Below are 24,052 nucleotides of genomic sequence, written 5' to 3'. Positions count from 1 at the left end.
AATGGATTAGGGATTGCATAGAAAGAAAGATTTGTTTCACTACCTGTTCTGCTCACTAGAGTACAATGGGCCTTACTATAGCTGAGTTGAGCTCTGAACTGAATATTGTACATAGCATTTAAAGAAAAGCTGGCCACTCATTGTCTCCCTAATAGTGAATTCCATCACATGCACACTTCTATGATTATACCATAAACTTCACTTCTGGAAAGATTGATGACAGATTTTTATTGCACACAGCAGACTTGTGCTTGGGTTCCTCAAAATACTGTATATATTTTTCATTCTCACCAAAGTGAGCAGATGAGTGTGAAAGAAAAAACACCTAAGATATTTACTTATAGCACTGGTTCTTGAAATAATCATGGTCCTTCTTCAAAGGCACAGTCAGAAATGTGCAACCCCCACAGATTTCCCTGGTTTAGATGTTCTTCAGCCTGCAGGCTGCAGCTTTTCGTAGTTCTTATCTTACTCAGCCAGTATTTTCAAAATGATACCATCTCTGCAAACCACATTTCTCAATATCAAAAGGATACCTATGAACTAAAAGCACTGAAATTCAGACAGTCAGGAGGATAGTCAAGTCAGGTACTTTTGGGGTAGCCTTTGAAACCTGAAATGTCTCTTTGAAACCCTACTGTTGTGGTATGACCGCTACCTCTATGGCACGGTGGTTAGCACCGTTGGCTTTGGACATGGGGGCTTTCTGATCAAATCTGTGCTTGGGTATTCTCAGACCTGAACTTTTATCTAAAATTTGTAAAAAGCTTGTAAAAATGGGAATTCTGCTTCAAAGACAAACTGACCTTTGATACTCGACTTTAAAAAAGTATTTTTAATTTCAAGGTTACATAATTTATTTTTCTACTCAATTTCATAAGTAGCAATCAGCTTGGAAGCCATACCCTCCTTTTAATCTGTTACCGACTTCAAACCCGAAGCAGTAGTTGTAGAATAATATGCCTCAGGGTTATGGTTTTAGAAAAACGTCTTTGTGAACAATGGAAATTTATGGCATACAATTCCATCCATCCATTTTCTGCACCGCTTATCCGCACAAAGGTCGTGGGCATATCGTGGAGTTAGCCGGAACCTCTGCACCTCTGATTTTTGAGGCAGAAATACTAACCAGTGCAACACCTTGCCACCCTGCATACAATTCCTTTAGAAAATTACATTTTCCCACAAAGTACGGTTGTATATATGTTTCCCATTGTCTTGTCGAAGCTAAACTCCAATGCGACCTTTGTTTTCATGGGTCATGGCATTCAAGTTGAGGCCAGAGTGCAATTTTTCTCTTCAACTGATATCAATAGCCATCCTGCCTTTGTAGATTAAAACATGTTAGAGCTGGCATTTGCATTTGTCTTCTTGTATTTAACCCCACAAATGAAAAGAGAAGAAGAGAATACAACACTAAAGTGGTGAAAACAAGTGTAAATACATGTTAGTCAAAGACACTTGACAAAACATTTCCATACAAAGCGCAAAATGGACACTTGTTAACATAGTGGGATTTAGAATTGAAACAAAGAACTTGTCAGAATAGCAAAAAGAAAAATCCACCATTGTAGCTCAGCTGTCCTAAAAGTCTGTATACACACAAACAAACACACACATACACACACAGTCATTTTTGTTGCTGTGTCCAGGATTGATATCATGCTCCTAAAAAGCTTTCTGATGAGCTGCTCATTTGAATCAGATGTATTGGACGAGGGAAACATCTAAAACATGCAGGATAGCGGCCCTCAAGGACCTCAGTTGTAGATCTGTGGTGTATAGTGTTGGTTTGATAGCAGCATAAATTGCATCTTAGGATATTGTTCAGACATTTTCCTAGCTTAGCCTTCACAAGGGGTCCTTAGTTTGAGCTTGCTAATAACTGTATTCAATTATTGACCAAAAAAAAGAGTCCACATTCCATGTTGCCCTACCAATAAAATGTCATGCAGTCTTTGTAAGAGTAAGTGTCTTTTATTTTGTATTTTCCAGACATGATGAAGCACATTACCCAAAGCACAAGGGCTTTAATGGATGAAAGATGGGGGTGATGTTTGAATAATACACCTAAATCTCGATTTTACGCGGAGTTTGGGGTCCATAATTTGGTAATCTCGTGAACCCCGAAAGCGCGTTGTATAGAAAGTCTTGTTTTTTTTAGACAGGCATGATTTTAGGCAGCCAATTGGGTTCTTTCTTATGTTAATTTCCATCAAGCATGGTGTTGGGCAGCCGTTTGCCGTCTGTCACCATCAACGCTCCCCATACGTTGAAGTCTGTTGAAATTTTTTCATCCATCCATCCATCCATCCATCCATCCATCCATCCATCCATCCATCCATCCATCCATCCATCCATCCATCCATCTTCTTCCGCTTATCCGGGGTCGGGTCACGGGGGCAGCAGCATTAGGAGGGACTCCCAGACTTCCCTCTCCCCAGCCACTTCGTCCAGCTCAGCCTGGGGGATCCCAGGATTTTCCCAGGCCAGCTGAAAGACAGTCTCTCCAGCGCGTCCTGGGTCATCCACGGGGTCTCTTGCCGGTGGGACATGCGTCCAGGAGGCATCCTGATGAGATATCTGCCTGAGCCACCTCATCTGGCTCCTCTCAAAGTGGAAGAGCAGTGGCCCGGAGGACCGAGCTTCTCGCCCTATCTCTAAGGGAGAGCCCAGACACCCTACGGAGAAAAATAATTTCGACCGCTTGTATTGGGGATCTCATTCTTTCGGTCACGACCCATAGCTTGTGACCATCGGTGAGGGTAGAAGCGTAGATCGACCGGTAGATTGAGGGTTTTGCCTTTTGGCTCAGCTCTCTCTTCACCACGACGGACTGGTACAGAGTCCGCATTACAGTCGACGCTGCTCTGATCCGCCTGTCGATCCTCCATCCTGCCCTCGCTCGTGAACAAGACCCCAAGATACTTGAACTCCTCCACTTGGGGCAGGATCTCATCCCTGATCTGGAGAGGGCATCCCACTCTTTTCTGACCAAGGACCATGGACTCAGATTTGGAGGTGCTGACCCTCATCCCGACTGCTTCACACTCGGCTGCGAACCGCTCCAGTAAGAGCTGGAGATCACGGCTTGAAGAAGTCAACAGCACCATGTCGTCTGCAAAAGGCAGAGACGCAATGCTGAAGTCCCCAAACAGGACACCCTCAACGCCTCGGCTGCGCCTAGAAATTCTGTCCATAAAGCTTATGAAGAAAATTGGTGACAAAGGGTGGTCCAACCTTCACTGGGAACAAATCCGACTTACTGCCTGAAATGAGGACCAAGCTCTGGCATTGGTGATACAGGGACCGAACCGCCCTTATCAGTTGGCTCGGCACCCTATACTCCCGAAGCACCCTCCACAGAGCATCCCGAGGGACACGGTCGAACGCCTTCTCCAAGTCCACAAAACACGTGGACTGGTTGAGCGAACTCCCATGCCCCCTCGAGGATCCTGCCGAGGGTATAGAGCTGGTCCACTGTTCCACGGCCAGGACGAAAACCACACTGCTCCTCCTGAATCCGAGGTTCGACCTCTCCAGCACCCCTGATTAGACCTTACCAGGGAGGCTGAGCAGTGTGATTCTTCTGTAGTTGGACCATACCCTCCGGTCCCCCTTCTTAAAGAGGGGAACCACCACCCCAGTCTGCCAATCCAGAGGCGCCGTCCTTGATGTCCACGCAATGTTGCAGAGGGGTGTCAGCCAGGACAGCCCCACAACATCCATAGCCTTTAAGAACTCCGAGCGGATCTCATCCACCCCTGGGGCCGTGCCCTTGAGAGGTTTTTTAACTGCCTCAGTGACTATGACCCCAGAATTGGGCAGTCCATCTCAGAGTCTCCAGGCGCCGCTTCCACAATGGAAGGCATGTCGGTGGAATTGTGGAGGTCTTCGAAGTATTCTCCCCATTGACTCACGACGTCCCGAGTCAAGGTCAGCAGCATTTTCTTATAAAAGAAATAATAAGCAGCTGACAATATCATGCGGATTGAGTCATTGTGATCCTATGTCTATTAAATGGAAGATAATAAAGCAGCCACTTATTCTACGACTGTGTCCGGCCACGCTCTTTGACCTGTGAGTGACTGTGTTTCCGCTAAGGCCGCTATCCGGGGCTAGCGCTCAGGTTTACGTGCTCGTCATTTAGCTTCACACCGTCCTTATAGCGGTAATCTTAAAATACTACTTGAAAATGTATTTATGACAAAAAAGAAATTGGGGTCCATGACCAAACCGTGTTAGACAGAAAATCATCGAAGCAAGTAAAATCAAGATTTAGGTGTACCTGTTGAAAATCTATTGTTCTTGCTCTAAATGAGCTAAGCAAATCACACATTGTTCTTTCCACAACTTTCAATATTTCACATCACACATGCAATTTTTATTTGCAATATAAAAACATATATTCATATAAAGGTTTCGTTTGCATTGCCAACAATACCATCTCATTTTTGACTGGTTTTGCCATCATTATGTTGTTTTCCCTTAATCAGCATTATAAAGTCATCATTATGTGATCCCAGCTGCCAGTAAAGGTGAAAATAGAATGCTTTCATGGATGAGTCAAAGTTACATTTTTACCCCACAGCTTTGCATTTCATAGTGCATCTGGAATGACCTTGTAAGCTCGGACTCTGAACCTCTGACAGCAGTGAATAACTTCTGAACAAATGAAATTGTTTCAAAACTTTACTAACCGAATGCATGTATTGAACCCTACATATGTTTGGGCACCCCTGATTATTTTCAAGATTTTCCTTTATAAATCATTCGTTGTTCAAATCAGCCATTTCAGGTAAATATATCATATAGCAGACAGACACAGTGATATTTGAGAAGTGAAATGAGATTTGTATATATAAATGCATATATGCTGACAAATATATACACACATTTCTCTACAGCAGCCACGTACACACATAAAAACATACAGTCCATTTCCCTGAGATGAAGACAACACTAAACGGAAGTTGTCCTAACCAGAGGAATCATTCCAAAGTCAATATTATTTAACCACATACACAAAGTAATGCATGAAGAAAAAACTGCAGCTCTGCAGGAAGAAAACCTGTTTACTATTATAATTTTAGTCAAACACATAATTTGTGATCTGCACTGTAAATTGACTTTCAAATTGAAAACAAAATTTAATTACATTAAAATATATAAAAATATAAATCTAAAATAACAATGGTGATCTGATCTGTGTGATGTTACCAAGTCTTTCTAGCTGGTGGTCATTCTATGAGTTCAAGGCTATGTTGACCACTCATTCCAAATATACTAATCAACATTATATATTGGAATTTAATATGTATTCAGAGTTATATTCATTCATTCATCTTCCGGGCTACTTATTGTCACCAGAGTCACGGGTTTGCTGGAGCCTATTCCAGCAGCATTTGGGCAGTAGGAAATAACCATCCACAATCACAATCACAGCTACGGACAATTTTGGAGTCAACACTCGGCCTACCATGCATGTTTTTCGAATGTGGGAGGAAATTGGATTAACCGGAGAAAACCTGCACAGTCACGGGGAGAACAAGTAAAGTCCGCACAGGAAGGCTGGAGTTGGAGTTGAACCCTGGACCACTGAACTGTGACGTGGACGTGCATCACCGTGCCACCCTATTTTGAGTTATAATGTGAAATAAAATACAAGTATCACAGATTTCAAGCTAACACAAAATAATTGCTGTTATGAATGTGACAAATTCAGAAAGCCCAAATCACAATGGAAATGTGTTCCAACAGTAATTTAAAAGCAATACAATGTGATTGGTTAGGATTTACACACAGTATAGTCTCATTTTGTTATTGTGTAATGTCAGTAGTTTTTTCTGGTCTTAATAGTGTAGGTTTAAACTAGATGCAACTGTATCATTAACTTTGCTCATCTCTAAACAATTTTACAATAGTAATTTCTTACATTGCATAAAATGTGTAGTATGAAACCGCAATCTACACAATTGGTCCAAACTTATTATTGCCATTTAATGCAAAATAGGAAAACAATATACCATATAAATAAATAAATATTTATCGTAGGTAGGTGTTACAGCATACCTTTGCAATGCAAACAACCACTGGTAATTCATTGAATGCAGAAATGCTGCCATGAAACAACAGATTTTAATTCTGTTCGACTAGCAGCATAAAATAAATGTTTAAACAGTTTCAACAGATGATCTGTCATGTTAGTTGTCAATACTTACTTACAGCCCTGCTTAGATAATCTTTTCACTGTCCTGTTGTAGGTAGACCCCCCCTGACCCATACCTCATCACTTTCCTGTGAGATAGCTGATGCAGTGAAGCAACAGGAAAGACAAACGAATAAATGAAAATGAGAAATGTATTCATTCAAGACAGACGAGTGAGTGAAGACAGTTTGCAGAGTAGAGGCAGAAAAAAAGTAGGGCAAGCTGACCACAGCTTGTCTGACATCATTTCAGTGTCGCTGGTTTGTCTCACGTTCACTGGACACATATTTGATTTTTCAGACTGTTGGAGGAACAGAGACAGGAACAATTGAATTACAAATACTGTATCTTCAATGATAAAACATTCATCAATGCATTTATTCAATGTGGTTCACTCATGATACAACTAAAACATAATAAAAACCATTAACTAACACACAAAAACTTAAATTTTTGGGACAATTTTTGTAGATTTCATTGCAGCCAGACAAACACGCACACGCACATGCACACGCATAGAGACAAAATATTGTTGGTTTCATACATAGTTTCATTTAAATTATTTTTAGTAGTGTCGTAACTGCACCAAGTACAGTGCCATCTGGTAGTTCAACTGCAGGGTCTGAATGACAATCTAGTCACCAAGCTGGAGTAATTTTTTAATCAATCACTTGCTCAACCACACGTCAACACGCTGATCAAGGGACATAGAGAAAGGAAAAGATAATGAGACAAGTGGATGATGGGCCATTAGGCGAGTTGGAACGAACAAAATTTAGACTGGATCAGGTGGCTGAAAAAAGAAGAAACTAAAGGGACACGCATGCAGAGTTTCTTTAGTAGCTCAAGGATATCGCTTACTGTCGCAGCTCATGAGATGTCAGGAGCTAGTCTTTCACTGCCATTGGGGTGTAATTAAGTTAGATCGACATTCCTTTGTTCTGATATTATTACTATTTTTATTATCTGCTGGGATAGGCTCCAGCACGGCCGTGACCCCCGTGGGGATAAAGCTGTACAGAAAATTGATAGATGGATATTATTATTATTATTATTATTATTATTATTATCATTATTATTATTAAGCTGCCATTTTATTGTTATAGCCTCCCTCCCCTCTCTATTACCCCTGATAACAGCCATCATTCACTCCACTCTCACTTCTGGTTCAGTCCCATCATTGCTCAAGACTGCTGCTGTTACACCTCTACTGAAGAAACCTGGTTCAGACTCCAACATCTTCAATAACCTCCGCCCCATCTCCAACCTGCCATTTCTCTCTAAAATACTGGAAAAAGCTGTAGCATCACAGATTCAGGCCCACCTTTCCAACAATAACCTTTATGAACAGTTTCAGTGCGGTTTTAGCCCCCGTCACAGCACATAAACAGCCCTCATCAAAATCACAAATGACCTCTTAATGGCAGCTGACTGGTTTAATATCCATCCTCATTCTCCTGGACTTGAGCGCAGCTTTTGACACCATTTCCCACTCCATCTTCCTCGACCGACTAGCCTCCATTGGCATAGCTGACACACCCCTGGACTGGTTCCACTCATATCTCTTTGGACGTACTCAGTTAATTCAGTTAAAATCATTCACATCCGATCTCTCCCCCCTATCCTCCGGTGTTCCCCAGGGCTCTGTCCTTTGGCCTATCCTGTTCATCATCTACCTCCTCCCATTTGGTCTCATATTCCATAAATATAACATCAATTTTCACTTCTATGCGGATGACACCCAGCTCTATGTTTCCTCCAAATCCTCTTCCACCTGTGTGTGCGTGTCTACAGGACATCAAAACCTTCTTCACCTCCAATTTCCTCAAAATAAACAGTGCCAAAACCGAGACAGTTCTCATTGGTTCCAAATCTACACTCTCCAAGCAACCCAGTTTCACCCTCACCATCGACAACTACCCCGTCTCCCCTTCACCCCAGGTCAGGAGTCTGGGTGTCGTCCTCGACAGCACTTTATCTTTCCAGTCACACATCAACATCACCGTCCAGTCAGGCTACTTCCACCTTCGAAACATCAACCGCCTCCGCCCCTCACTCACTCCCAACAGCGCCGCAATCCTGGTCCATTCTTGAACTCTCTCCCCCCTCCACCCTCGGCTGCATAACGTCCTGTACTTTTGCGCTTTATTCTGGCTGTCTGCTGTATGCACGCTTGCTTCATTTTGCTCCTCTTATTTATTTATTTATTTATTTATTTAGGTTATTTGCTTATTACTCATTCATCGCTCTTATCTATTCGTTATTACTCTTTGTGCTATTTGCTTGTATGTATTGCGTAATGTGTCTACTCACCGTGGGATGGTGGGAAACGTAATTTCGATCTTTGTGTGTCTTAACGTGAAGAAATTGACAATAAAGCAGACTTTGACTTTTGACTTACTTTTTTAGGAGTTATTTGTGTCATACAAAACATTGTTTGGAATTGATAAGTTTGATGTGATGTAACTAATTTCTTGGCTTACCATGTGGTGTTGAAAAGGAAGAAGCACCTTTGAGATTTACTATATCCTGCTTTGCAGTGAAAAGCTGCACATACGTAGTGTGCTTGGTTTTTATTTTGAGACTTGATCAGCAAAATCAGGCATCAAAGTCAAAAGCATGTGGTGTTGCTTTTGTCATTTGTCCAATCTAATCTGTAACTGCCAATGCCTAGGAGAATATCTTGTCATGGAAATTTGTCTCCCCTTGTTGAGCAACTAATGGTTCCAAGGTGTGAAAATAGCCTTGCGCTTTGTAGAGCTCCAGCTGTGTGATGCTCTAACTGACAGTCATTAAACAACAGGAGGATGAGTGTTGGAACAATATTACCTCCCAAAAAGTGGATGGTGCTGTTTTCTGCTTCAGTGCACATGAACCACTTTTTTGTCACCAATGTTTCACAACATTGTTTATCCTACTGACGTAGTTATTTATAAATAGCACGTACTGTATCTATCTTCAAACCATATTTCATTATTTTTGTGATATGTTTTCTTTTAAATCATTATGGAACATAAGACAAATTACTTATTAATGGCAAATAGTTTGCTTTCAGGTTGCATCACCCCTCAAGGGTGAAGGCAACAACTAAATGAATTTCAAGTTATCTGGCATTAACCAAATTGTGTATGCGCAAGCCATTCTGAATTACATTATCAAAATTCAGCAAATTTTTATAACCGTCACCCCACAGTCATTACATTTGATAAGCTCTAAATGGGCTCATTTCTACAAGACAAAGGAATAAAGTGTGTACATTGTTCAATAATTCTTGACCCTTTTCATGAAAGCATGTTACAGATGTTAAAGCACCTGCAAACTGCTTTAAATTGCGGAAGAAAATGTCCTCAAAACAATAGTTGTGTCGTCAAGAATTCATGTTTTTTTTTTTAATCAAATTGCTTTTTCTATGGGGCAATGAATCATGCAAGGAGTGTATGCGCAAGCCATTCTGAATTACATTATCAAAATTCAGCAAATTTTTATAACCGTCACCCCACAGTCATTACATTTGATAAGCTCTAAATGGGCTCATTTCTACAAGACAAAAGAATAAAGTGTGTACATTGTTCCATAATTCTTGACCCTTTTCATGAAAGCATGTTACAGATGTTAAAGCACCTGCAAACTGCTTTAAATTGCGGAAGAAAATGTCCTCAAAACAATAGTTGTGTCGTCAAGAATTCATGTTTTTTTTTTAAATCAAATTGCTTTTTCTATGGGGCAATGAATCATGCAAGGAGTGTTATGGGCTCAGCAGAAACAAAGACAAACATTAGGAAGGTGATGGCTATTTGTAGTAGCAAGATGGAGTGGGCTTTGGAGATTGCCATGCCTGAGTGGGCACGAAACAAAGGTTGCAGAAACACGCCAAGCGTGCCAAGTACACTTCAAAAGCAGTGTCATTAGCAAATTGCGTTCAGTCAAGTTTCTATACGTCATCATATGTAGGCGTGTCAATGTGTTAAAAGGTTAAAGTTAATGGGGTGGATCTACTTCTTTTTAATAAAAAAACATTTTAATATTGACATGGAAATCAACAAATATAAATAAAATATAAATGCAAACCAGTTTTTTTTGAATGCACAAGAAAACATTCAACTAAATTTAATGTTCCACATCATCCACAGTCTCTGATTTGGCATCTTATTAAAACAATACAATTTACGGTGTAATTAAAAGTAATTAAATTCAGATTTAAAAAAAAGTTAGCGACGAAAGTTGAGGTGGACCACCTTCCCACAGGCGCTGCCACAATGACTGAGGCCGTCTTTCTGCAGGTCTTCATTTGATTGATCTACATTCCCTTTTCTTTGTATTGTTTCATATTGTAAGGTAAATGTTGACAGCTCTGCATCCATCGCAGACTGATTGTCCTCCCATTTGTGGGCCCTTTTCAAGGTATCTCATTTTTCCCCAGTTGGAATTTACCTTGCCCTCCTGGGCTTTAAGATTACGGGATGTCGAGATTAATTGTCAACAATGGCCATGTGAAGTCCTTTGATACGTTTTTGTGAGTAATGGCTGCATATAAATACATTTGACTTGACTTGTTTCAGTTTATTTTGTTGTCCTCCTGAGTCTAGGTTTTAGATTGTTTTAAATTATGTCTTATGTTATTTTGTCATTGTGTGCCTTGTCCTCAATGTGTTCCTGCTCCAACATTAGTTAAGGGACAATAGAACATTTCTGATTCTGAAATATGTTTTACAATTGAGTTGACATAAGCACATGATTTGTCCATACTAAAAATAGCCTTTTTTTCAAACATCTGGTGAGGAAGTGTGCGGTCCTATGCGGTCCCAATAGCGTTGTTGTAAAATGGTGCCCCATCCATCGTTTAAGTTGGATAGAGACGGTATATAAAAATGACGAACTGTTACATCAACTATACACTGGAAGATTACATTAAGCAAATTACCGAGAAAAATTAACAGATGCCTAGTTGTGGATTACATGGGGGTAAATAAGGCTGGTTGTGGGAGGAAGTGGTGGCCTCGGGGGTTCGCGTGTGGTTTGAATTCCCTGTAGGAGCCTGCTCAGTATAGGTACTGTTCATGCATCTGTAAGCATGTATGTGTGTTTGCGTGTGACCGAGACTAGAACAGCAGATGCGCATGGAAACCCCTTAGCTCCAACAAGCAGTGCAGGCATGCATGACTAAAGCATGAAACTGTTAAACGGTATGTCATGTCTTGTGTAGCCAGCATCCCTCTGGATGTATGCAACAAGAATCTACCTCACAGGAGGAATTAATTCCTGAAGAAGCAAGTCATGTATTATCTGTCAAACAAATTCCTGAGGTGGCTCTGCTTTAGTAAAATATAAATGAATGAATGAATAAAATAAATAAATAAATAAATAAATAAATAAATAAATAAATAAATAAATAAATAAATAAATAAATAATGTGTCATCAGTAGTTAAATGAGGAATTCAATGTGAAGCGCTTTGAGGTCCTTATCCGGTGAAAAAGTACGATACAGGTAAAAGACTATTTCTCATTTACCAGAGCAAAAATCTGTTTATATATTTAAACAAGTCAATTTATGTATTTTGGTCTGCAGTGAGTTTTTAAGGGAGATCTGAATGGTTAAAGAAACTGCCCATATATTTTGCTGATTTAACAGCAATATTAAAATGAGTTGATGTTGTTTTGTCCACTTCTCTAAATCGCTCGATCCATTTTTTAGACCGCTTCTCCTTCGGGTCACAGGACAGGCGCCTATCACAGCTGACCTCTGATGAAAGGCATCATAAACGCATATTTGGTTGTCAACTGGGCACATATACGTTTATGCAGACAACCATTCAAAATCACGTTCAAACCTATAAACAATTCAGAGTACTATGTTCGCCCATGTTTGGGGAATGTGTGAGAAAACTATTATGATAAATCCTATACTAGCATGGGGAAAACGTCCTCTCAGAGATGTGCCAATGGAGACCTGGATCCTCTGACTGTAAAGCAGATATTGTTACCATAGCCAGATTTTGAAAGATTACAATTACTACAGATTTTTTACTTTGTTTTAGCCAATGAGATATTCTTGGTTCACAGTTTTTGGGAAGAAGATAAACTGTAATGGGACGAAACTCTACCCGGATGCCCCCAGCAAATTAAGCCCATCTAAAATTTCAGTCTCAGCATTGCCTCGTTCCACAATATTCTCATGATTAATGCATGCAATGTGAAATGTGCTGTATCTAAAATGCACACAAGCCTTCCTGGGGTGCAGGGGATTTCAAGGACACAGATGAAAGCCAGGAAAACAGTTTTCATGCCAAAATGAGAAGTAGCATTTGGCATTAGGTACATCAACATCATTACTTAAAACGAGCTCTACTTTGGGACCCCACAGTGGCGTGATCAACTCACTTGTTTTGGTGCTTTGAGCCTTGCAGATGTGCGTGGTACTGTGCCACCGAATTCAATGTCACGCTGCACACTTCACAGGTATAGCTTCGTTTCAGACCTAGAAGTACAAAAAAAAAGTACATCCACTTTAGATGCTGTGTGTATGTGAAATCAATCACTCTAGGCTGAGCAACTTTGAGGGTCCAATTTACTGAAGGCTTGTGCATACTTGATTGATCAAGCAATTAGATGGGAAGCTGTTCGACTAACCCGGCCGACACAACCAGGACTGCATGTGCTTAAAGTGCAAAACGTCTGGATAGTTGATTTTGCACATTTTAGCAACACATAATGTGATTTATCATACCTGAGATGATGTGCAATGGCTAATTTTGTATCTAAACCTCTGCATCTTAAAGGCCGGGGCAACCCAATATGCATAGCTGTGCCAGTGTAATGCAGACAAAATGAGAGGGAATACGTGCAAAAGTTAACTCTTGTGTGACTATTATTCAAATCACATTTTAAAAATATATGGGCTGAGAAAAGAAGGAGTCATGCCATATCACATACAAAACTTCAATTCTGCATTTCCTTGCAGGCTTCTCCCAAAGCAGTTTTCTGTATTTACAGATTCCTATTCAACTTGAGTTTTTGTGCTTGGTTAATTTTGAACACAGCAACATCACAGTTGTAAGAGGGTGGGCAAACTTGTGAGATTATTTTATTTGTTTTTTACTTTACTCCAAAAATGGTGAAAAAAGTTGCACACGTTAATGGTGTAAAACGTTTTTACATGACTTATCGAGGTCTCTTTCTCTTTTTGTCAGAAAATCCTGCCATTTCAACACAGACTTTTTATTTTTATAAATTACGAGATGTCTGCTCTGTTCTGTGGTAGGCCTTTACTGCTTTCTTTTCAAACTATTGTTGGAAGGATATCAGATTACTCAGCAACCTGAGTATCAATCATTTCAGCTGTCTTCGGCTTGGGTATTGTCCCTTAAGCCTTCTGGCGTCATCAATGTTTCCCTCTCAGTTGTCTTGAATCCTTTCCATCCACAGAGTAACATAAAACAACACAGTACGTAATTTGGTTTTGTTTACTTCATAGAAGAGAGAATCAGTATGGACCACAGCCACAAAAAACTACTGCATGAGGTCGCCTCGCCACCTTTTCTCTCAGGCTAATATTTACATTATTTCAGTGTTAACATTAATGACCTATTTACGTGCAATTTCCTCTTTTGGGGGTGAATATTCATAGACGGGCACAGTTACAAAGGGTCGTTTGTGCCATTTTGGGAAAGAGCCCCCAGATTCTTGGCCAGCCAAAGCTGGTCATCTCATTCCCTTTAAACTGCGCAGTCTACATGGTGCAATCTTAACGCCCTTGTTGGAGTCCGTGGAGGAGATCGGTGCATATCACGAGACTGGGAATGTGGCAGCAATGACCTAGAATAACATTTTCATTGTAATAGATAATAGGGTCGGGAGGCATTGCTGTGTGGAGTTTTCTCTGGGTACACTGGCTTCCTCTTATAATCCAAAAACATGAATCTTTGATTAACTGAAATTTCATTAGAAGTGCAAATGTGATTAAAGATCGAGTTGTCTTTATGAGCTGAGGGCTTAAAAGGGTTAACACCGCCCCAGGCTCCCAAAAAAGATGCTCCAATGTTGATGCATGTTTGTATTTCTGTGCCATCCACTGCTCTGGCTCTCAATATATGATTTGAAATGCATTTGAACTATGTGAGGTGTGTTTAAAAACTTTAAATGATAAGTACTGTGAATGGAATGTAAAACATGCTTTATTGAGTATTTAAGTTGGGTATTTCTATCATGCAGATTCCACCTATTGTAGGGGTGGTCTGTAATCCCTACGATGGAGGAGGAGGAGGAGGGGGGGGGTAATGGATTATGACTGACTATCTGGAGTTCAGCACTAACTGCACTTTACAGTGAGAAGCCAGGTAATGTCATCTGATCACCACAGTCAATAGTCATACAAATGTTTCTTAACATCATCTTGGAAAGTTTGCCAGTCTGCTTTCTTCAGTATCAAACCCAGGCCCCGCCTGCCTGCCAGACTTAAAGGAATCTTCCGTCAAGATGCTGCATGCTGTCAAGCTAACAACTGGTGCCCAATACTAGTTATTCCACTGCTAATATGGCAATTTAGGTGCAGAGAATTTCAGGAGCATTTCAGGGGAAGACAGAAACTGTACGAATCAGAAAAAAGTGCAAGAAGGTGAGTTTTGCAGTAAGTAGTAATGTATGAAGTTTCACAGAAAAATACCAGTTGAAAAATATTTCAAAAAACATGACCAAAAATAACCCAACAAAAACAACAACGCTCTGTAGACCTGTTGAAACAAAGACAAAACAAACAAAAAGTGAACAAAAGACAAACAAACAAACAAAAATGATCAAAAAACAACAAAAAACAACAATGTTCTGTAGACCTGTTGAAACAAAGGTGTTTGGTCAAGCTATGACTACTGTTCCTGCCAAATACATGAAAAAAATTGTACTATAATAACCATTATAACAATTGTGCTTCTATATTTTGTAAATTCACCTTTCTGTGTTTTTATGGATGACCATTTATTTCTACAACAATACAGCACATTCCAGGGTTATGGGACTCCTTTCATGGGAGCTGCTGAGTATTTCATCATATGTACATCTGCAGAGTCAGGCTGCACATTTTATCAGCAGACTGAGCAGATTGAGAGGATAATTCTGGGGTCAAATAGAGGGAAAAGCAGCATCGAATAAACAAGAAAAAGATAAAAGTGGCAAAGACAAGATGTACAGAAGTGCTTCGGCAGCAACAGCAGGCTCATTTAGCCACCCCACTCCCAACCCGCATCCAGAGCTTTACCACCAACCGTGTCCAATTTTTATTCTTGAGTACATGATGCTTGCTTAGGTCTGATTTACCACTTCATTACAAAATAATAGAGGCAATTTGTGTCATTCATGAATAGTGCATCAATTTATATGTGCCCATAATTACAATAGGGTATTTGAAAAACACAAATGCATTCTTGTATATAAGGCTAAACACATGGCAAAAGATGGCTGTTCTCAACTAATATTAACATCTGATGAGTGAAAAGAGAAATAACATACTGTCCACGAACCAGAAAAAAAATCATTATGGTTATTATCATCATTATTATTATTATTATTATTATTATTATTATTATTATTATTATTATTATTAGTAGTAGTAGTAGTAGTAGTAGTAGTAGTAGTAGTAGTACTATTACTGTTAATATTATGTGTCATTATATAATATATATATATTATAATTTATGTTTTGTCATTTTAGCTCTGTAGAAAACAATCTACCCTTTTAGCATCAACAAGCTGTCGTCCACTTATAAACAAAAAATAAATCAGGCCTTAGTTTTAGACTATGTCCTCTGAACTGTACCAAGTTGTTTGTCTCATTCATTGTGGTCACATTTGAATGCTTTTTAATCTCTTCTGACAGCCAGTATCCCATCAGCTGCAAAGACATTGTATAATTGTTATTGACATATTGTGACATAAGCGACAACATCCTCTCCTCTCTAAGATTAACAGCTTGTGACATATTAGTCGATTCCAGAATGACTATAATAGCTTCAAAACAACAGTGCATGAAAAGCCTGCATCAATATGCCTATACAAGACTGAACACAAGGCCAGAACTTCCAACCATGAAATTCAGATGGTAGATTGAGGTATTCACATGACCTATTTTTTTGTACACTACATATTATTGCCAATACTAACATAAGACAGTTGAGGCATCCAGTATTACTGACCAGAATCAGTGATGAATCTGCCTTTTTTGTCTTACACCAATATGTCCAGTACTCTCAGGCAAAGTCAATCAGGTCTTGTCAGACCACACAGACATTTTCCCACCTTAAATATGAAACTTTCCATTGATCTGATTGACTTCATTGGATTGGACAATATTTTGTATTGATTTTGTTATGAGCTGTACTATCCTAATTTACAGATCCAATTAATGACATTGGATGCGCAAAATAACTCATTACAGCTCAAGTGTTTCCCGCATATCTATTTTCTGTGGTAGGCTGCTACAAATACCTATTGGCCACCACTAGTATGTTTTGGCTCTATATGTCATTATGCAATATGTAACAGTTGTATTAACTTTATTTTGCAGCGTGGATTGAATCAGCTAATTGATAACTGGACCACTTTCCTTTCTGGTACGATACTAAAAACACATGCAGCACCCCAAATTATTAATGTATCAAGCATATCAGAGACATTGGCAGCTCAACCACTACACTTCTCTCATGGCAGTTAAAGAAGGCATAATGACAGTCTCATCACAGAATGGGACCCTCTGCTTTTATTTATTTTTTGTCATTGTGTGGGTATTTGGTTGGAAACATGACTTATGTTGAGCATAAAAGGTGGCTTCTTACTGCCCTCCCAACTAGTGGCTCAGATTCACTTTGCCACCATTTCTGGGTAGGGAGCGCAGAGCACTGACCACTGAGCTGAAATCCCGGGCTGATAGCCAAGCAATCAGCACTCTGTAAGATGCTATAGTAAGTGATATTTGACTGATGTGTGATGTGTCCAGTCACCGTGGGACGGTGGGGAACGTAATTTCGATCTCTTTGTGTGTCTTAACGTGAAGGAATTGTCAATAAAGCAGACTTTGACTTTGACTTGTACTACTCTCTAGGTCAAACTGGCATCCGTGGGGGGCTGATGTTCTTAAGCCCCCCTAAATGATGTGGTTGCAGTTTAATTTTTAATATCTATTTTTGACAAAAATGTACCAGAACCTTTAATGTAACTTAGCTAGTACCGTAATTTTGGGACTATAAGTCGCGTTTTTTGTCATAGTTTGGGTGGGTGGGGCGGGGCGACTTATACTCAGGAGCGATTTATATGTGATTTTTTTCAAAAATTTTCAAAATTCAAAAATCTGCGATGTAGTGAAACTGCGATAAACAAACCGCAATGTAGCAAGGGATTACTGTCATTTAAACTGCAAGTGACGTCACCCGTGCCACGCGGCGGTTGTTTACATAAAGGATTCGATCACGGGATGACGAAGATGACGAAGGGCCCCACGTACTATCGGCATCATTCGCGGCTTTGTTAGTAAGTGACACGGAGGACGAAGAGTTTGAAGGACTTAATGATTTGGAGTGACACAGAAGGTTTGAAAAACTATTATGGCTTTTACGCACGCCCGGTCCTTCTTGACGGGAGCTCTCTTTCACTTCTGTGGATGGAAGTCGGGGGCCGGCGCTCGGCCGGGTGGCTTTCCGGGGACGGTGGATGGGGCTCGGACATGGCTTTTACGCACGCCCGGTCATACTCTACGGAGCTTTCTTTCACCTCCGTGGCTGGAAGTTCAGTAGTTGTTGGATCGTTGAACTCTTGTTTTGTTAAATAAAGAGCCGTTTACCAAACCCACGTCTTTCCTGGTACTTTGTTAATGCTACAATATCGTTATATACTAGATCTCTGCAGCGCACGCGCGGCATTGTTGACATAAAGAACGAGGAATTTGATCGATGGATTTAATGATTTGGAGTGACATAGATGGTTTGATAATATTGTTGTAATATGATAGTTATTTGAAATATACTTTATATATCGTTATATGGGTCTGTGGAATAATTAGAAATGCAACTTACAACGGGTCCGACGTGACCATATGCGACGCATACGCGGCATTGTTTACATAAAGCACGATCGATGGATTTAATGAATTGGAGTGATACACATCGTTTGATAAACGTGTTATTTCTGTAATACTTACTTGAATAACTCTGAATGTTACATCAGGCCCGTTCTCAGCTCCTCGTTTGTGTATATGTCACGTTAGCATACCGTATCGTTTAGCCTGTTGTTCCTGGTTCATGTCTGTTTCTGGTGTTGGATTTTGACAAATACATGTGCCCCAAAAGTGCGACTTATACTCCGGTGCGACTTATACGTATATATTTTTTTTCACTTTATTGTGCATTTTATGGCTGGTGCGACTTATACTCTGGAGCGACTTATAGTCCGAAAATTACGGTAAATAACTTTTTCATCTAAATATGGATTTCCCCTTTTCTTCAGAATGGCATTTCTTGTGTTATTCAGTTCATTGCACTAAATCCTATTGAGAACATCCTGATTACTGAAACTCCACTCGATTTTTTTCTTTGCAAACTTGCTTGCATAGTGGTACAGACCTATACGAGTGTCCGGGTCACACAAAGAGCTGACTAAAAGCAGTATAAGGTAAAAAATGTGAAGGATGGACTATCATTATTCTCCAAAATATGATCATAAATTTATGGGCTTCCTTTATTGATAGTTTAACGCAGAGTCCTGGTCAAGCCACGTTACCCAATCTCTACATTCCTTCGAAGTTTGTAAACAATGTGATGCCATTTAATAGCTTAACTGGAGGCAAAAAGATCCAACGCACTCGCTTGAAAATGCCAGTTAGCATATTCCAACAGTGTGTTTACATAGGAATGGATGTAAAAAAAATGGTAATTTCTTACTTTAAAAAGTTGACTCTAACTGATGGGATGATATTTACCAACTCCTATGCCCTCACCCACTGGACTGTAACAGCAACAAACTATCACCACCTAATTTGTTCCTCCACACTCTTTGATGTCTTTACTTTCTCTCTGAGGTTTTGTATCAACACAGGGTTGTTATTTCTCTTTGATATCTTGTACCAATAGGATTGCCCAGGGTCATCTTAACCATTATATAAATAAGGCGAGAGTTTTAATAAATTGAAGTTACAACTCAACTCACGACTCGCTGTCATCGTCTCCTTATAGATTGATTTAACAGTACGACCTACTGTGCAATGCCCTCACATTGACCCCTACCTTTTGGAAAAAAACAAGCGTATACCAAAGATAAACTGACAAGAGCTTTAGAATATCAGTCTGTCCATTTAAAATTCAACAGTTATACACTAGCGGCATGAAATGAAGAGGTCAGTCAGGTGTCCCTACCTTTCATGTCCCCCATGTCCAGAGTCTTGCCCAGCTGCTCCAGCAAGTCTGCTCGGGCAGCATTCTTCTTGTGCTTTTTACCATCATAATGCTGTTGGGCCATGCCGGGGTTGTTGAACCAAGCGTTGCATAGTTGGCAGTAGCGATCCGAGTCGCGTCGTTGTCGCGGGTAGGTAAGGGGAGATAAGTCTGGAGAGCTCTTTACAGGACTGGGAGAGGCCTCTGAGGAAAAACAGGACAAAACAGTGTATTGCGCTTTGTAGCAAGTTTAGAATAGCAAATTATGTTGGTGTCAGATTTTTTAAATATTATTTAGCTGTACAATGCTTGCAGACTTGTTGTTGTTAACTGATTGGTAATGAAAGATAAAGTTTACATAGCATTGTTCAAATGACAGAATTTCAAGGAATTGTAAGTCCTGGCCAAGTAAACAGTTCAGTAAAATTGGAATTGGTCATGTGGCTTGCACAAGAGAGAGAAAGGTTTGATCACTTGAGAAGAGACAGAAAGGTTTAATCACTTGAGTAAAATGCCTACACCAAAGGTTAAATTAGAACTACAATGTGGCAGTCATGAATGTTGATAATATCCATTCATCCATCCATTATCCAAACAGCTGAGTCTCATGAGAATCGCAGGCATGCTGGAGCCTATTCTGGCTGTCTTCTGTAGTGAATATATTTTAATATAAACAATGTCATATAAAGGAATGAGAAACAGTTTGATCATCGACAATATAGAATTACTTATCATATTGATATTTTAAGGTCAAATCCAGTTACTATAGTCTTGCTTTGTTGTAAATGTGATCAATATAGCCATACATATTCTCAATGATACTGACTTTAATGATTATAATTAAACATTATTGACAAGTCTTATTTCAGTATTCTAACTGCTGAGTGTGTTTAATCACAAAATAATAACATTACCAGCACCAGACCGGATGTGGTTTCCTCCCACATCCCAAGATCTGTCAGGACAAGAACATACCACGGAGATAAATAAAAGCTTATAATTTCAACACAAGTCATTTGGTCAGACCATCTGTTTTGTTTTTCTTTTTTTGCGCATGGCTGCGCCGCCTCTTGGGATCCTCGTCCTATTCACCAACAACAGTGCCTAGCAAAGCATTTTTGCCTCATTCACCCTTGAAGGTCACGGAGGTGTTGCTATTAATGTCTCAATATAAATCTTAATGAGAATCAAGACAATCTGGAATGGAAGAGCCTTAATTAAATTCCCTGTTTGGCTCAGGACAGATGGTTTACTGTACAACATCTTTTGGGCTACATAATGCCCATTAAAACTCTCAGATGTAAGTCTGGAAAAGAACTTGACAGAGCGACATATTGATGTCACAAGAATTACATTTTTACATGTGTTATCAACTGCTAGAGCACTGCACACAGCTTTAGTGACTTAAAAGATAGGCCCACTGTGCTTCTACTCAGGCATTCTGAATGTTCACTGACCCATATAGCACTAGCTGATGATATCCCTTATATTTGGGGTTAAATCAAACCAAATCCAGGTAATGCAAGGGCTTGCATCCTAATTATTTGGGATTTTACAGTCTGGACTCGCAATTTTGATAATTATTTATTATTAATTGGGTGTTATTTGGATGTGGAGTGCAATTCCCATATTCTGGCTGGATTCCAATTGTCAAGGCTGGGGGCAGAGTAGCTCCCACGAATGCCACTTCCTTTAACATCCACAACTTAGCTTGGGGAAGCATTTCCACAACATTCATTTACAGATACGTTATTCTGAGACCTTTCGACTAAAAATGTAAGCTATTTTTTTCTTCACATTTTTGGAAATGATACAAATGGATAACTCAACATCTTACAATACAACAGCTAAGAGTCTACTTGGGTTTTTAAATGACTCACTGATGCTTGCACAATCTATCAAATGAGCAACTAGTCAACTACAACAACTACTACTACTACTACTACTACTACTACTACTACTACTACTACTACTACTACTACTACTACTAATAATAATAATAATAATAATAAGGCTCGGTGGTGCACTGGTTAGCACGTCCGCCTCACAGTTAGGAGGGTGCGGGTTTGATTGCACCTCCGGCCCTCCCTGTGTAGAGTTTGCATGTTCTCCTCCGTGTGGGTTTTCTCCGGGCACTCCGGTTTCCTCCCACATCCCCAAAAACATGCTTGGCAGGCCGAGTGAGCACTCCGAATTTCCCCAAGGTGTGAGTGCGAGTGTGAATGGTTGTTCGCTCCTGTGTGCCCTGCGATTGGTTGGCAACCAGTTTAGGGGTGTCCCTCGCCTACTGCCCGATGATTGCTCGGATAAGCTCTAGCACGCCCGCGACCCCGTGGGGACATGCGGTACAGAAAATTGATGGATGGATGGATGTTCAAGTCAGTTTACCAAAAACACAACGAAAACCTTTTGCTGTTGTTGTAGACTGCTGAGATAGGCTCCAGCATGCCCGCGACCTCCCGTGGAGACAAGACAAGCGATACAGATAATGGACGGATGGATGGATGGGGATGGATGGATGGATGGATGGATGGATGGATGGATGGATGGATGGATGGATGGATGGATGGATGGATGGATGGATGGATGGATAATATCATCCTGAACTCTGAAACATGACAGTATGGTGCACAAATGATGACCATATTTGCTTCACAGTGCTGAGAATGGGGTTCCAGCTTTCCTGAAGTTTGGTTAATTGAAGTCTCTAAATCCCCCATATACGTATGAGTATGTGAGTGTGATGTTAATTTATGTCCTGTAAAGGGCTGGCAGCCAGATCACTCTTGGCCCAAGTGAGGATAAGCTGTATAAAAACACCGGACACACTCGGTTATTTTGATTATTCACAGACTGTAATCGCTGTTAGTAGACTAATCAGATAATACGTAAATTGCAGCTAATCGCACTAGTATACAAATGCTCTCATCATAAGAGCATTTGTATACTAGAGTCTTATGTAACTATTATCAGGTTCCATCTTGGACGTTTAGATGTACATACAATTAAATACTCATATAGTAACTTCAAACTTTAAATTTATTATTCTGCCCTTTTTTGCAACAAATATGAAGTGCATTTGAGAAAAAAAAAGTGGCTCAGTGGGTCATACACCTGACTTCGCAAATGGGAGTTTGAGGTCAAGTCCTATGCTTGGACATTCTCAGAATTGAAAGTTTTAACTCTATTTTGTGATCAATGTTCAGATTGGGAACAGTACTTGGAAGCCAAACGCAGCTTTTAAATCTTTCTTTGAAACTTTGGCTGTTTTATAATACCATAAGAAAGCAGTAACAGATTTGAGTGGGCCGCAAATTCACTCACACAGTGTTACAGGAATTGAAATAAAAGTGCTTATTGGCACTATAGAGCCCTCATTGCAAAACAGCATGTGTTCAGGTTAACTGTGGTAACTATGCATTGAGACACAAGTGGGCAGCAACAGGAAGAACAGGCTCTTTATTCCATTTGTCAAGTAGAATTTAGGTTTTCCTCTTCAGGCATTTAATGGAGATAACAGCTTATTTTTCACTTGACTGGATGAGGAGGGCCATAGACATTGTTACTTGGCAGCTGATCAGAGCTTATTAAAGGTCCTATACTTCACTGTCAGTTGCATTGTGCTGACTAGCTTGCACTTTAAAAGGCCAATATGTACGTGTTGTTGTTGGTCTGCATTTTGGTTGCATTTTTTTTTTCTAGCATTAGTCATGTTTAGTTATTAATTAATTGTTATGTTGTGAAAATATAATACAGTTGTGTCTTAAAATATGAGTGATTTGATAAACAAGACTTTGAAAGAATGAGCTATTGCTCGGCTGTTGTTGTTTTTTTGGTTTGACTTGGGAGCTCAAACTTGAAATGCGAATGCTGTATGGTGGCAGTGAATGCAGTTCAATTCAATTCACTTCACAAGGCTAGTGAACAACCTTCATAAAAAGGCTTCAGGCTATTTATTGCAACTCCCAATTGAAGTTTAATGTCAACTGAAACAGTGGCTCTCAACTGTTGTCACCCTGATACCCATACTTTTTTATTGTCATGAAATCGGGACACACATAAATTAAAAACATCCATCCATTTTCTGAACTGCTTATCATCCTGATGGTCAGGGGGACACTAGTCTATCGCAGCTGTCCTTGGACAACAGAGAAAATATTTATGTTGTTAGAATATTGCCTTTGAAAATATGTATATCCATCCATCCATCGATCCATCCATCGATCCATCCATCTAGCCAGCCGGCCAGCCAGCCAGCCAGCCAGCCAGCCAGCCAGCCAGCCAGCCAGCCAGCCAGCCAGCCAGCCAGCCAGCCAGCCAGCCAGCCAGCCAGCCAGCCAGCCAGCCAGCCAGCCAGCCAGCCAGCCAGCCACCCAGCCACCCAGCCAGCCAGCCAGCCAGCCAGCCAGCCAGCCAGCCAGCCATCCACCCAGCCAG

General features: G+C 40.2%; 1 protein-coding gene across 2 annotated transcripts in view; it reads right to left on the bottom strand.

Moving 5' to 3' along the window:
• Positions 1–4,369: 4,369 nt before the first annotated feature.
• The window catches only part of zmat4a (zinc finger, matrin-type 4a), a 54,532-nt gene continuing 34,849 nt past the window's right edge, over positions 4,370–24,052 (bottom strand). Inside the window, exons 5-8 of one of the 2 annotated variants that reach the window (XM_085910118.1) lie at positions 19,598–19,819; positions 12,588–12,684; positions 6,436–6,509; positions 4,370–6,308 (exon numbers count right to left, since the gene is read on the bottom strand). In XM_085910118.1, coding sequence (XP_085766244.1) covers positions 6,482–6,509; positions 12,588–12,684; positions 19,598–19,819 — 347 coding nt within the window. In that variant the 3' untranslated portion in view covers positions 4,370–6,308; positions 6,436–6,481. Of the gene's footprint in view, positions 6,510–12,587; positions 12,685–19,597; positions 19,820–24,052 lie in introns of both variants that reach the window. The other variant, XM_085910119.1, reaches the window with a different exon arrangement.

Source organism: Syngnathus leptorhynchus, chromosome 4 (genome assembly GCF_054491065.1).
Source record: "Syngnathus leptorhynchus isolate UIUO chromosome 4, UIUO_Slep, whole genome shotgun sequence".
NCBI classification, from domain to species: domain Eukaryota; kingdom Metazoa; phylum Chordata; class Actinopteri; order Syngnathiformes; family Syngnathidae; genus Syngnathus; species Syngnathus leptorhynchus.
Note: the sequence above shows the minus strand (reverse complement) of the source record. Positions and strands in the feature narration are given on the sequence as shown.